General features: G+C 42.3%; 1 protein-coding gene across 2 annotated transcripts in view; it reads right to left on the reverse strand.

Moving 5' to 3' along the window:
* GALNT13 (polypeptide N-acetylgalactosaminyltransferase 13) overlaps positions 1-14,016 on the reverse strand; it is a 199,108-nt gene that overhangs the window by 12,402 nt on the left and 172,690 nt on the right. For both annotated transcript variants that reach the window (XM_063318363.1, XM_063318364.1), the window contains exons 10-11: positions 9,954-10,052; positions 2,017-2,151 (exon numbers count right to left, since the gene is read on the reverse strand). In XM_063318363.1, coding sequence (XP_063174433.1) covers positions 2,017-2,151; positions 9,954-10,052 — 234 coding nt within the window. The remainder of the gene's footprint in view (positions 1-2,016; positions 2,152-9,953; positions 10,053-14,016) is intronic.

The following is a 14,016-nucleotide window of genomic DNA, read 5'->3' on the forward strand; positions in this document are numbered from 1 at the left end:
TTTTCTATAAGCTGCTCAGACATAGCTTCAAAAACCTCTGGTGAAATATATTTTCAAATATGCCCCATGGCACCATTTTCTATGAACTATTTGTCTGCTTCTAAACATAGTTTCAACCTAAATATTAAAATAGTATCAAATGAATTGTACAAATATTATAAGGCTGTCATCTGATTTTTTTAAAAAAATCGTAAGTTAAATTGCATGAGCTTTAATGCAGTAATTAATCACTAAGAACTGCAAATATCTGCGTATCAAAGCAGAAAAACAACACACAGATGTATCACATAAAGTTTTGCCCCTTGAGTGAGTCAATTATCATCTGATTCTTAAATATATTCCCATAAAACTACGACTAAGTATTTGTCAGTGAAATGGCATGGACTTTTCTTTCTTTTTCAATGCTACAACAGTCTAACTGTATCTCATATATTTATAACATGTCTTCTTGCAGTAATGAAATTGCATAATGTATGTTTTGCATCCCAAACATCCTGCTGGCTTAGTATTTATGGATGGAGAATTATGCATCTAGTCACAATATTTTATGTGAATGCATGTTTTATTATGCAGCATATCATTCCCAGATAATGAAAACATCCTTGAAATAATAAATATCGTTGGTTTATTGGGAAACAGATCACTGCATAAATTGTAAGTTTCAAAATTACAGTAGGTAGGAATATATTTTCCATGTGAACTTGAAAGAATAATCCCAGTGTGATGAAGACCCATCTGTCATATCTGAAACTAACTCTAAATTGGCGGCAACAGCTGCTCCATTGCTTCTCGTTCAGTGTCAAGCAGTAGTCTTCTGCAAATACAGAAGGAAGTCTAACAAGAAGGTTCTTCCTCGCCCATTCTCACCTATGTAGGTAAGTGCCGGCATAATTCACTCCACTGATTACTCTTTGGATTATTTCTGCTGTTGCCAACTGCCCAAAAGGAGGAGAGCTGTTAATGCAACCCACCCCCGCCAAACAGGAAACCTAGCACGATGTCCTTTATAGGACATTCCATGTGTCTTCACAGTGGACTCACTGGTCCATCTAAGTCAAGATTCTGTGGAATCCGGATCTCTGCTAGAACAGTTCACCTCAGTACACAGAACTAACTGGACTAACCTTCTGCCCCAGGAATTAATTTACTTTCCTAACTGTGTGCCTCACTACTGTCTTCAGTATGCTAGCTTTATCCTTTCATCAATAACTTTTACTTATTTATAGACTCCGGGGCTGACTTGGATTTGTGTACATACTTTGCTCAAAAATGTTTACCAAGCTAGGCCTAAGAGGAGGTGAAGGCAGGCAGGCTGAATTGTCCTAATTCCCAAACATGTAAATACCATATAACCCTAGAGACTTTCCCACTTCAGATCAGAGGAACAGGGATGGTGGTAGCCTATCTCCGTTGTTTAAATCCTGTATCCACAATCCCATTTTGCAAGGAAGTGGGAGAATGGCTAAAAGGCAACCCTGCAATGCAGTCATGTCATGCACACCTGTTCTGAGGGAAGCAGTTTCTGAGGCTGCTATAGATGCCTTGTAAAAGAAATAGGTTCTCTTCATGCTCCCACCTGTTATGAAGCCCCTCCTCAAATGCTCTGAACCACCCTAATATAGGAGTACTGAGTGATTCACCGCCTTTAGGCTCCATCATATGGAGATCTCAGACCTAGTTCAGGTTACTGTGGTAGCAGGAATAATCATTTACCCGGTGGGGAGGGGGTTATAAGGGAAAGAGGTGCAAAGTTGGTTCCCCCGCCCAAACTTGTTTGAAAATAGAAGGGGTAGGAACTGCTAAAGAACCTTTAGCCCAGTGCTTCTCAACCATGGCCACTTTAAGATGTGTGGACTTCAGCTCCCAGAATTTCCCAGCCAGCATGCTGGATGTGCCAGCACCCACTTATCTTAAAGTGGCCAAGGTTGAGAAACACTGCTTTAGCCTTTTACTTGTTAGCTCCAGACAAGCAATAATATTAATCAAGGGGCTTCGTTTCTGCATTTGAATAAATACCTCGGCATCATATTCCCAAAGTTGATTTCCTCTCATGTGATGGCACTTCAACATAATTACCGGCCCATTGAGCCTAGAGACATCCAAACATAAATCATCTGTGCGAATTTCCTTGTCGGCAGTGTATGAAAATACCTGGAAGAGAAAAAGCCCTATTGGTAAAATAATTACTTATGCTTTAAAAAAAAAAAAAAGTTAAAACACGCATATAGAAATCAGGTTTGAAAAAAATATATGCTAACTCCCATCTCACCCATTGCCTAGCCATTCCAATGAAAGTGAGTGCACACAACAAAGATTTCTGTTTTGAACTCCGGTGATCAGCAATAGGAAATCTGTATCTTGTCTCTTAATCTGTATCCTGTACAGCATCCTGTGGTCATGTGATCACCATTTGCAACCTTCACCGCAGGCTTCCGACAAGCAAAGTCAATGGGGAAGCCAGCAGGAGGTCGCAAATGGCAACCATGCGGTGCTGTGCAAAATGATGGTGCGGGATTCACTTAACGACAGCAACGGGAAGTGCCATGGCTAAGTGGCACAGTCACATGGCATCACATTTTATGACTGCATTGCTTAGTGATGGAAATTCTGATCCCAATTACTGTCATTAAGCAAGGACTACCTGTATCATAAACTGTGAAAAGCAAAGTGCAATGAACTAGACCATGTAGTCTGAAAAGTAACTTAAGAATGAAATCCTATACATCACTACTCAGAAATACTCTTATAAAGTTAAATGGTGTGTACTTTCTGACAGAACTGGATATGGGATTATGGCTGTACTGTATTCAGTTATCAAGGTCAAAGTTGCATATACTGTACCTTTATGTGACAGTGAGCTTCACTGAATTTAATGGGGCTTGCATTTCAGTAGTCAAATATAGTGCTTCTTTTTCAATAGAGTCTGTAAGGATAAACTTGGAAGTTGCCTTCCAGGTGTAAACCGTTAATTACTCCAGGATTCTTACCAGACAGTTATAGATAAACAAGGTTAATTTTGCTAAAAAACCTAGAATTACTAGGATGGATTTTGATTGCAGAATCTTTTTGAGTGGCTAGGGAAGCCTGACTGCCATACATTCAGTTACAATTAGGCAAAGTGTAGCAAGCAAATAGAACATAAAAATAAATTCTGCACTTGGAGGGTGGTTACGAGGACAAAAAAAAGTAAGAATATGTTTTCAAGAAGTTTAAGCCTTGGGATGTTTTAATCATGTAAATACATATTCAAATGTAGTTCATGAAAAGGTTGATTCCAATATAAATACAGTTGAGAATAGTACAAAATCAGGTTTGTGGGAAGTATAATTCATTTCTGTACATTTAATTTTCATGTATGTTATTACTGTTCTATTGTTAAATAGACTGATAGATTGATATGCTGGCCCAGCCTGACAGACATTTAAGATCTGAGTCAAAGTGACCTGGTTCAAATCTTCTAATGGCAATTAACTTGATAAGCAGTCTGTGCTTTCAATGGTCCCTGAAATATGTGGTAATATTACTGAACTTCTTATAACTTCATTTCAGGGGTCACAGAATTCATCCATGTAAAGCACTTTAAAGTGTTATATAAATATGAGACCTAAGTTCCCAAACAGTTTAATTAAGCATGCTACAAGTATTAAAAGTAGCACATGCCAATTAACAACACATGATTCATGCAGTTAGTACACAAGGGGTGAGTACATTGTTTTTTCAGCATAATTTCTGGACAGCTGACTTCATTGTGATGGAAGCCATAGGAAGCAAGTCCTTGTTTTATATTTCCAAGAGAATGCAGAATAAATGATAATACGAGAATTGGAATACACAGTTTCCCTTGCTATTTTGTCTTCTTTCAATTAGCCACAGTGGATCTAGGAAAATGCAACTGCCCCCTGAACAAAGCTGTAGAACATAACAAGAAGTGAATGGACTTTCTTTGGTTTTGTTTCTGGGGATATTCATGATTCTTTTTGTTTGTGTGTGTTTGTTTACTTTTATTTATAAGCCGCCCAGAGTCATTTGGAGTTGGCCGTCCTAAAAATTGTAAAAACAGAAATAAATACATAAATAAAATCCTGTTTCCACAAGATCTAATGATGGTGGCTGTTTCTCTAGGAAAAGATACATGAAATCATGCTGAACCTCTGATGAAAATTTAAAAGTGATACAAATATCTTTGGTGAGGTTTTAGATTTCAGATGTTTACACATACATACATAATACATCATAGGTGTTGGGGGGGCAAGAGGGGGCAAGTAATAAAATATGTGATGTGATGCAATGTTGCAAGGCAACGTGATGATGCAAAATCTACTCTTTATGTACTTGCATGCAATGTTGCAACACAAGGATAAAAGGACAGAATTTGTATCATGATGTCACAGTGCAGTTTTTACATTTTGGCATCCTTGCAGACTGCCAATCCCCCCCCCCAATAAATAAATAAATAAATATTGCAAAAGACTGACTTGGAGCAGCAAAGGATTTTAGATGCAGCAGCATTATAATCATAGATTCTCTATTTGGTTAAATTTTGGATGTAAAAATGAAGAAATGTTAAGATGAAATAGAGTGAGAAAGGACAGAAGAAATATATTATAAAAGGGGCAGGCAGAAATTACTAATTCTAAGCTGCCACTTGGTTTGAAGGCACCTGGTCAGAATAAAATTAAGTGAAATTAAAGCAATATAAATGGCATCTATTTTAATTATTTACAAGACTCCCAATTATTTTGAATTCACCCCTCAACCAACTTAAAAGTATTCTAATCAAAGGTACAGGAAAAGCGTTCTCTCTTAATTGTTGAAAGCAGCCTTTTGCCAATTAACTGCAGAACGCTGCCCTTGGCAAAGTATACAAATTGAACTTGATTGCATTACCAATTAGAGAATGCATGCAAATCATTCTAAGTTACCAATTAGGTGTTTTAGAAAGGAAAAGGCCTAAAAACAGATTTAATCACATTTTATTTGCTAATATTTTAATATTTAGTTATACATGACACAGAGTTCTTTATAAAACAATATCACAAAGACTTAAACACAAAATATGCATATGTAAATGTATTTTATATAAGCAACTTCCAATAGCCTGCAAGAAGGAAAAATGCTATAATCCTTATTCTTCATATATTATTGGGCAATTAAAAGAGTAGAAACCACTCTCACATAAGACATTTTTTAAATATATGGGAAAATATATTGGGTTACTTATTGCCATTTCAGATGATGTTGGCCAATGTAAATAAAGGACCCTTTATATTACCTTGCATTAATTTAAAATAAAATTATATTATTATTTATTTATTAATCAAATTTATCACCGCCCATCTTCCAAAAGGGACTCTGGGCGGTTTACAATAAAACATAAATAAAAATATAAAACTATAAAACACTGTAATACATAATACAATAAATATAATAAAAACCTCAATGGCTGAAAGTTCTTTATGATTTGCAGGCAAAGCTGTTTCCTTCTAGGAAACTAACCATCCCAAGAATGGCTACTCTCCCTCCTACCCCAGGCATAATTACAGAACCAGGTCTTTAGCTGTTTCCTAAAGTCCAGGAGAGAGGGAGCCAATCTCACTTCCGGGGGAAGGATATTCCAAAGGGCAGGTGCTATTGCAGAGAAGGCCCGCCTCCTGGACGATGAAATTCTCTTGCAGACAGCGTCTGTAGCATGCCCTCTCTGCACGACCGGGTGGGACGGGCTGATGTGATGGGGAGGAGACGGTCCTTCAGGTAACCTGGACCCGTGCCATGTAGGGCTTTAAAGGTGATAACCAATACCTTGAATTGGACCCGGAAGCATACTGGCAACCAATGCAGCTCGCGGAGCAAAGGAGTGACATGTGCTGATCTCGGAAAACCCAAGATCGCCCGCGCAGCTGCATTTTGCACTAGCTGTAGTTTCCGGATACTCTTCAAGGGTAGCCCCATGTAGAGCCCATTGCAGTAGTCTATATGGGAGATAACCAGGGCATGAGTGACCGTTTGAAGGGCCTCTCACTCCAGGAAGGGGCATAACTGGTGCAGAACATGAAGTTGCACAAAGGCCCTCCTAGCCATGGCTGCTACCTGTTCTTCGAGCAGGAGCCGTGAGTCCAGGAGGACCCCCAAGTAACGCGCCGGGTCTGTCTGGTGCAGTGCAACCCCATCCAGAACTAAAGATGACAATTTCCCAGCCACTCTGTCTTCCCCGGGTTCAGCCGCAACCTGTTGTCCCCAATCCAGGCCCCCACAGCCCCCAGGCACTTGGAAAGGGTGGCCACAGCATCACTTACTTCACCCGGGATGGAGATGTATAATTGGGTATCATCTGCATATTGATGATACCTCACCCCATAGTGACGGATGATCTCGTCCAGTGGTTTCATGTAGATGTTAAAAAGGAACGGAGAGAGTACCGAACCCTGTGGAAACCCACAGAGGAGGGGCCATGGGCCGGATCTCTCGCTCCCTATCAACACCGACTAGGACCGACCCTGGAGGAAGGAAGTGAATCAGCGCAGAACCACGCCACCCACCCCCAACTCCCTAAGTCGGTCCAGAAGGATACCATAGTTGATGGTATTGAAAGCCGCTGAGAGATCCAGAAGAGCAAGGATGGATGCACAGCCTCCATCTTGCTCCCGCCAGAGGTCAACCATAAGTGCATAGTAGTATTATGCTATACTACTGGATAACTCTTCATTGTTTTTGGTCAAAATATCCACATTTTAGAACTGGAATTGGAAGAAAGATGCATTTTTAAGAATAAGTAATTAAAGTGAAACAGAAGTTCATTTGGGAAAGATATTGCATGCATAAACCAGATAATAAAAGATTCTTAATATATTGCTGATTTTTTTTATTTAGTAGGAAACATATGTTTTAATTGTGTTTAATTGATATATGCCTACTGCCTATCTGAAATGAGTTTCATGAGACTTTACATTTAGCCTTTATTAGAAAAACCTACAGAATTTGTCTACCTGTGTGAAAGGAGGTAATGTCATGTAAACTGTAACTCTATATACTTCTTTTAAAGAATTATAATGTAAATATGGACATTAGTCCAAATAGGACTCTCCTGCTACATCATTATGACATGTGACAATCATTATGACATGTCAGTTGATTGTATCAATTTCTATCTTGTTGCTCTAAAGCACATTTCTACAAATTATTTTAAGAATGTCCGAAATAACCTTCAGGAGATCACAGACTCTCCTAAATAATTGGCAAAAGGAATGTCCAAAATAGTTGAACTGAAGGAGGAAATAAGGCTCTTATAACCATCAGCTGTAATGCAGTTGTAATGCTGTTCTGCAGTTGATAAATGATTTTTTAAAAAACAAAAATTAAATTAATCCTAGTTATAGTGATTCTAAGCCAGGGCAGAACTTGCCTGGAAGCTGAAACTGGCTAGTTCCAACAACTGTAAAGAAGGTTCATATTTGTTATATTCCTGGCACTAAGGCTTCAGAATAAGCCTTCATATTTAGCTCAGAAGGAATGATCTCTTGATAATTGGGGATGGGATTTGTTTCCAGTTCAACATAGAAAATGTGGCAGTGCAATGAGAAGGGGATTGGGACTCCAGGGCATCCAAACAGCACTTAAGGCAGATTGCCTACCTCTACTTTTATTATGTGCCGTCAAGTCAGTACTGACTTTTAGCAACCACACAGATAGACCTTTTCCAGGATGATCTGTCCCCAATCTGGCCTTTCAAATCTCCCAATGGTGCACACATCACTGCTGTAATTAAGTCCATCTACCTTGCTGCTGGTCATCTGCTCTTTCCATTCATTACTACAGACTTCTGAAGGTAGCCAGGTCTTCGCATAACATGTCCAAAATATAATCTGAGCCTGGTCATTTGTGCCTTGAGTAAGAATTCTGGATTAATTTGTTCTATGAACCATTTGTTTGGTTATTCATGTATTCTCCAATACCAAAATCCCAAAGTGGCAATTCTCTTTCTATCCTGCTTCTTCAAAGTCCAACTTTCACTTCCATAGACTGTCACAAGGACAACCACTACCTGCATGATTCTCATCTTTGTAGGCATTGACACATGTTAGCATCTGAACATTTTTTCCAAGGCGTTCACTGCTATCCTCCCAAGTACTAATCTGCAGTGTATATCTTGACTGCTGGTTCCTTTACTATTAATAGTTGATCCTAAAAGGAAGACATTATCCACTACATCAATATCTTCATTGCCACTACTAAGGCTGGTTGCCGTACCTGTTGTCATTAGTTTGGTCTTCTTCATATTTAATCGTAGTCCCATTTTTTCACTGTGCTCAACTTTCATTCCTAAATCTTGCAGAACATTTGCATTTTCAACTATCAGACTAGCGTCATCAGTGCAAGTTTATGATGTTTCTTCCTCTAATTTTAAAACCAGAATAATCCTCCAGTTCAGTCCCCCTCAGTATATACACTGAATAAAGGAGGAGAAAGTATACAGCCTTGTCTCACTCCTTTGCTGACCTGAAGCCAGTATGTTTTGCCACATTCTATCCAGACTGAGCTTTCCTGTTCTGTGTTAGGTTTCACATATGAGATGCTTCAAGATTCCCATTTTTAAGGACATTTCACAGCACGGCATGGTCCACACAGTCAGACCTGTATATAGTCAATGAAGCATTTGACATCTACTTTCACTGAATTTAAAGATATAGTAAATATAAGCTCTTGAATATATAAACTGAACTTAAATTTCAGTTATCATGCAAAAAAATCCCATGCTCTGGATTAATCTGCTTTAAAACAATGGAAAAAGCCTCTGTTCAACTTTTTTTTACTCCATCTCCTGCAATCAGCCAACTACTAATCAGCTATATATGGACTAGATATTGCACTTTTGTCTGGGAACTATTAAAACATAGTAGGAATAATGGGATGAGATTTGTCTAAGAAAAAAAGGAGACAATTACTTACTCCGTTCATTGAAGATATTGTAATATATCTTAAAGCAGAGCACCGCATAATATAGTAGCTCTAGGACAAGATTCTAACACAATTGTTGGAATCTCAGTGAAGCTTCAAATCACTTAACCAGATATTCCATGTGGTGCTTTTCCAAATTTGATTTTATTCAGTTTGGGTTGATTAAATACCACTTAGGAAAAGAAGCATTATTTAAGCATTCAGATTTTTTGGGAAAAATGGATCTATTCCAGTATGTTCTGTCAGAATGTTTCAAGCCATCTACGTTCTAATGGAAAAAAACAAAATGTTTTAAGTGTTCCACTATAGGGAACAATCAAAACATGAAACAACCCCCTGTATGCTCCAGGGTCATAAAAATAGGTGATACTGCAGTGGATTCCATATCTAACCCCAAGCTCACAGAAAAATTGCTCAATTGATGATTTTTTATGTTTTAAACTAAAATTCTCATAGCCAACAATTGAATCAATAGTTAAGCACATTTTTGCAGCCTAGCCTGCCTGCACAAAGAACTACATAACTAAGCTAGGAAAGAAGTAATAGCAATAGATTCATTTGACAAACACATGCCATAAATAATATAAGAGCACAAATACATTTTCTTTCAAGGCTTGAGGCTTCTTTCCAATGCATAATATTTGTATTTGTTAATATATCTGCAAAGCTCATTGAACACACAGATCAACACAGATTTTGCATTTTGCAGTCTAAAAGATCAACATCAGAGCAACCCTATCTGTAATGCACACACCCTTATATATCCTTTCTTAATAAACACTGCCTTGATGTTATGTTAGTCAGTGTCAGAATCCACGGTCTCATCAGTACAATGAAATTCTGCCCCTTATGTGCGCACAGCATCACAACACACGTACAAAAAGACGAGTTGGCATTGTGATGTTGCAATGTTCAGTATGTCACTGCCCCCACCACTAATGCCTATGTCAATGTGCTAAGCCTTACAAATAAAGTTATTTTTAAAATAGGATATATTTTACCTGATTTCCTCCCATGCCATGACAGTTGAATATGCCTACTTTTTCATTTTCCTTACGTCCCATGTTATCTAAACATTGGTTTGTCTCAACATTTCTGATCTGTGGAGAAAAATAAAACAAAGTAGATTTAATAATTTTTATCAAAAGCTTTAGTTAAGTAAAAACAGCAGGAATTAAATGGTTTTGAAATTATGTAAAATTTAGAATGATGCCAGATTACACAAATATGCTTACTCTGAGTTCCGTATGAGTTAGTCTCCGGTAAGTGTGTTTATTCAGAAGAAGCGCATGAAGAACCAGGCACATGATTTTTCTAGATGAACCCTAATCCTGAAGTATTATCTAAGAAAAGGCACCATCATTTTCTCTCATACAGAAAAGAGAATTTCTATGAAAATTACGCTTTCCAAAGTATGCTTTTGGAAAGTGACACTGAAGCTCTCACAGATGGTGTCATGTTCGCCGTTTCAATGTCTTTGATGCATCGTAACGTTTCGCATGTCATTAATTGGATGCGTGTTTCATCTTTCTCGGGAGGATGGGAACGGTTATCTTTTGGCTTTGCTTTGGAATGTATTTGTATTATCTACTGCGCTCAAGGTTACTTTCCCAGGCTAGCAACTCTGACGATTGCTAGCACCTGTGCCGGGCGGGGCTGTTACGAGGGAGGCGGGATACGTTTGCACCAAGGGTTTAAGTTTGTATTTGGCGCGCTTTTGCTCATTCTCAGCTTTCTCTGTATTTGTCTTTAGTACTCTAATAAATCAGATTTCATTTAGCAGCCTCTTGTGAGTCTGAGTATTTGGGGCTAGGGCAATCATTACATAAAGCTGAGAATCTAAGTTCCTAACTCCGCTGGCCCCTGTCCAGGAAAGACAAGCGTCTAACCCTGTGAGGGAGAGAGCCCGCGATGACTGAACCCGACATCATGATGATGGAGGAAGGGGAACCGGACTCGACCGTGAGGCAGTCCGGCCGACCGTCCCAAGGTGGGGAGCTGTCAGCCATCCGAGAGGAGGCGAGCTCCGAGTCGGAGAGTGAAGCCGGGGGGCTGAAAACGGCCCCAGAGACCACCGTAAATTCTCCGGGCGAGCTGCTCACCTGGGATGAGACCCAAGGAGATGCCACGGCAGCGGGGGGTCCCTCCTGGAGGCAGAGATACCCATTATCCCCCAACGTGGTGCAGGTGCAGCCAACGGAGGGCTCACCCACTCCGGATCGGATCCGAGTGTTGGAGTCCAAAATGGATTCGTTGGAGGCTATATTGAAACAGCTGAGCTTGGATGTGACCTCGTTGCGAGAGGTCCGGGAAGAATCAAGCCAAAGGCATTCAACCCCCTCTTCCCAGGGGCTGTCCCCGGAACGGCGACGGGTGGTGCGGAGGCGCGAAGGGGACCAGTTGGTCCAGATGGAAATCGCAGCATCGCCAGGGCGATCGCCCCGGGGCCCCGTGCCGCCCCGAGCCAGGGAAACACAAGCCGCGGCAGCACCGGTGGTGGGGCGCAGCGCGGCGGGAGGCGGCATGCGAGACTTCCCTGTCAAGTTTGATGGGGACCCGACCAAACTCTCGTTCTTCCTGACGAACGCGAAAGCCTATATGGAAGAATGGGGGGCGTTTTTCCAATCGGAAAAGGCAAGGATCATCACCATTGCCACCAAACTGAAGGGGAGGGCGGCAGACTGGTATGTCCAGATGTGCCAGTCGGAGGCGCCTGAACTGGAAAGTCTCGAGGAGTTCCTCGGGGCGTTGAAGCAACACTTCGAGGACCCCTTAGCAAAGGAGAGAGCAAAGCGAGCCCTGAAGGAACTCAAGCAGGGGTTCAGATCAGTGGCCGATTATGCTTTGGAGTTTAAAGCGCTAGCTGGGAAGGTGGATGACTGGTCCCAAGCAACCATTATCGAGCTCTTCAAGGATGGCTTGAATACAGAAGTGCTACGCTGGTCCCTGGGGAGGGACGACCCATACACGCTGTATGAGTGGATCCTGCTGGCGGGGAGGGCTGAACATGCCCAGGAGATCTTTGCCCAGCGGAAGACCGCCAAGTCGGGGCGGGAGGTGAAGCCCAGCCGCCCATCGACCACCGGGGGGAAACCGGGACAACGACCCTGGGACGAGGAGCGGGAGAAGCGATACGCAAAAGGCTTGTGTCTGAGATGTGGTAAGGAGGGGCATCGAGTGGCAGCATGCCCGAAGGCGAAGGTAGAGGAACGGCCCGGAAAACCGCCAGCAAAGTCCCCTGCATTGCCGAGGAAACAGAAAGCTGCGGTGGCTGAAACCGAGGGAGACGATGTGATGTTCTTCGAAATTGAGGGGGAGACCGAAATCCCGCAGCCGGCGGGAAACGCCAGCCACCTGCTCTAAAGGGCGCCGCTGGGCAGGTGGTAGAGGACGGGCGCGAGCCTCCATCGGTGAGTGGCACTTACCGCATACTCATGGTGAAATTGAAATTGGGCTCCCAATCCAAGACTGTGGAAGTATGGGCCATGATTGATTCGGGGTGTTCCCGGTGTCTTATGCACCCCGACGTGGTGGCGGCTTTGGAGCTCCCCACGTTCCCTTTACAGCGACCCATCGCTTTTACTCAATTGGATGGGTCCGTGGCAGGGGGCAAACCGGTCACCCATTTTACAGGGCGTGTAGCCTTGCAACTGGGCAGTCACCAGGAAGGGTTGTCTTTTGTCGTGGCTCCTGTTGGGGGGCCATTGGTGGTGTTGGGGGTACCCTGGTTGGTGCAACAAAACCCCCAAATAAACTGGGTCTACCGAACTATCACGTTTAGGGATGGGTTTTATCAAGCGGCAGAGAGGAAGGGTGCCCCAGAGGAGATGGTGGGGGTTGCGGCAGCTGCGACTCCGCCTTACCCGGCCTCTCCTCTGGAAGGCTTGCCGGCCGAGTACTGGATGTTTGCTGATGTATTCGGTGAAAAGGAAGCCGATCAGTTGCCCCCCCATCGAAAGACGGACTGTGCCATAGAACTTTTGCCCAACACCCAATTGCCTAAACCAAAAATTTATTCCATGACGCAGAAGGAACTGACTCTGTTGAGGGAATTTGTGGACAAAAATCTGGCACGCGGATTTATTGAGCCGGCGAATTCACCCGTGGGGGCGCCGGTTCTTTTTCGCCCAAAAAAGGACGGGACATTGAGACTTTGTACGGATTTCCGCGGATTAAATGCCGTCTCAATTTCCAACAAATATCCCTTGCCATTGATAAAGGACATGTTGTCACATCTGGCCAAGGGCAAGATCTTCTCTAAGCTTGATTTAAGAGAAGCCTACTATCGTGTACGAATCAAGGAGGGGGATGAGTGGAAAACTGCATTCAATTGCCCGTTGGGAGCTTTCCAGTATAAGGTGTTGCCGTTTGGGTTGGCTGGGGCCCCTGGGGTATTTATGCAATTAATCAATGAAGTTTTGCATGAACATCTGTTCAAAGGTGTACTAGTGTATTTGGATGATGTGTTGATTTATACTGAAACCATGAAAGAGCATGTAGCTCTGGTAAAGCAAGTATTGTGTAAACTCAGATCTGCTGAATTGTATGCCAAGCTGTCGAAATGTGCCTTTCATCAAACCCAAATTGACTACTTGGGGTATAGGATTTCAGCTAAAGGCATAGAAATGGACCCTGCCAAGGTGCAGGCTATCATGGACTGGGAGAGTCCCCGCACCCGCAGGCAACTTCAAAGTTTCCTGGGGTTCAGCAACTACTACAGATTGTTCATAAGGGGGTTCGCTGAGATTGCCTTGCCCCTAACTGAGCTGCTGCGAACCAAAGGGGTGGGAGATACTAGGAGAGTCAAGAATCCCGGAGCGCTGTTGAGGTGGACGCCTGCTTGTCAGACGGCGTTTGAGCAGCTGAAAGCAGCTTTTGTCAAGGAGCCCATTTTACAGCATCCTGATCCTTCAAAGCCGTTTGTTGTACAGGCAGATGCCTCCGATTATTCTATTGGGGCATTGTTGATGCAAAAGGACGAGGCAGGATGCCTCAAGCCCTGTGCCTATTTATCCCGCAAATTTTCCGAGACTGAGAGGCGTTGGCATGTCTGGGAGAAGGAGG

This window comes from Candoia aspera, chromosome 1 (assembly GCF_035149785.1).
Source record: "Candoia aspera isolate rCanAsp1 chromosome 1, rCanAsp1.hap2, whole genome shotgun sequence".
In the NCBI taxonomy this organism is placed as follows: domain Eukaryota; kingdom Metazoa; phylum Chordata; class Lepidosauria; order Squamata; family Boidae; genus Candoia; species Candoia aspera.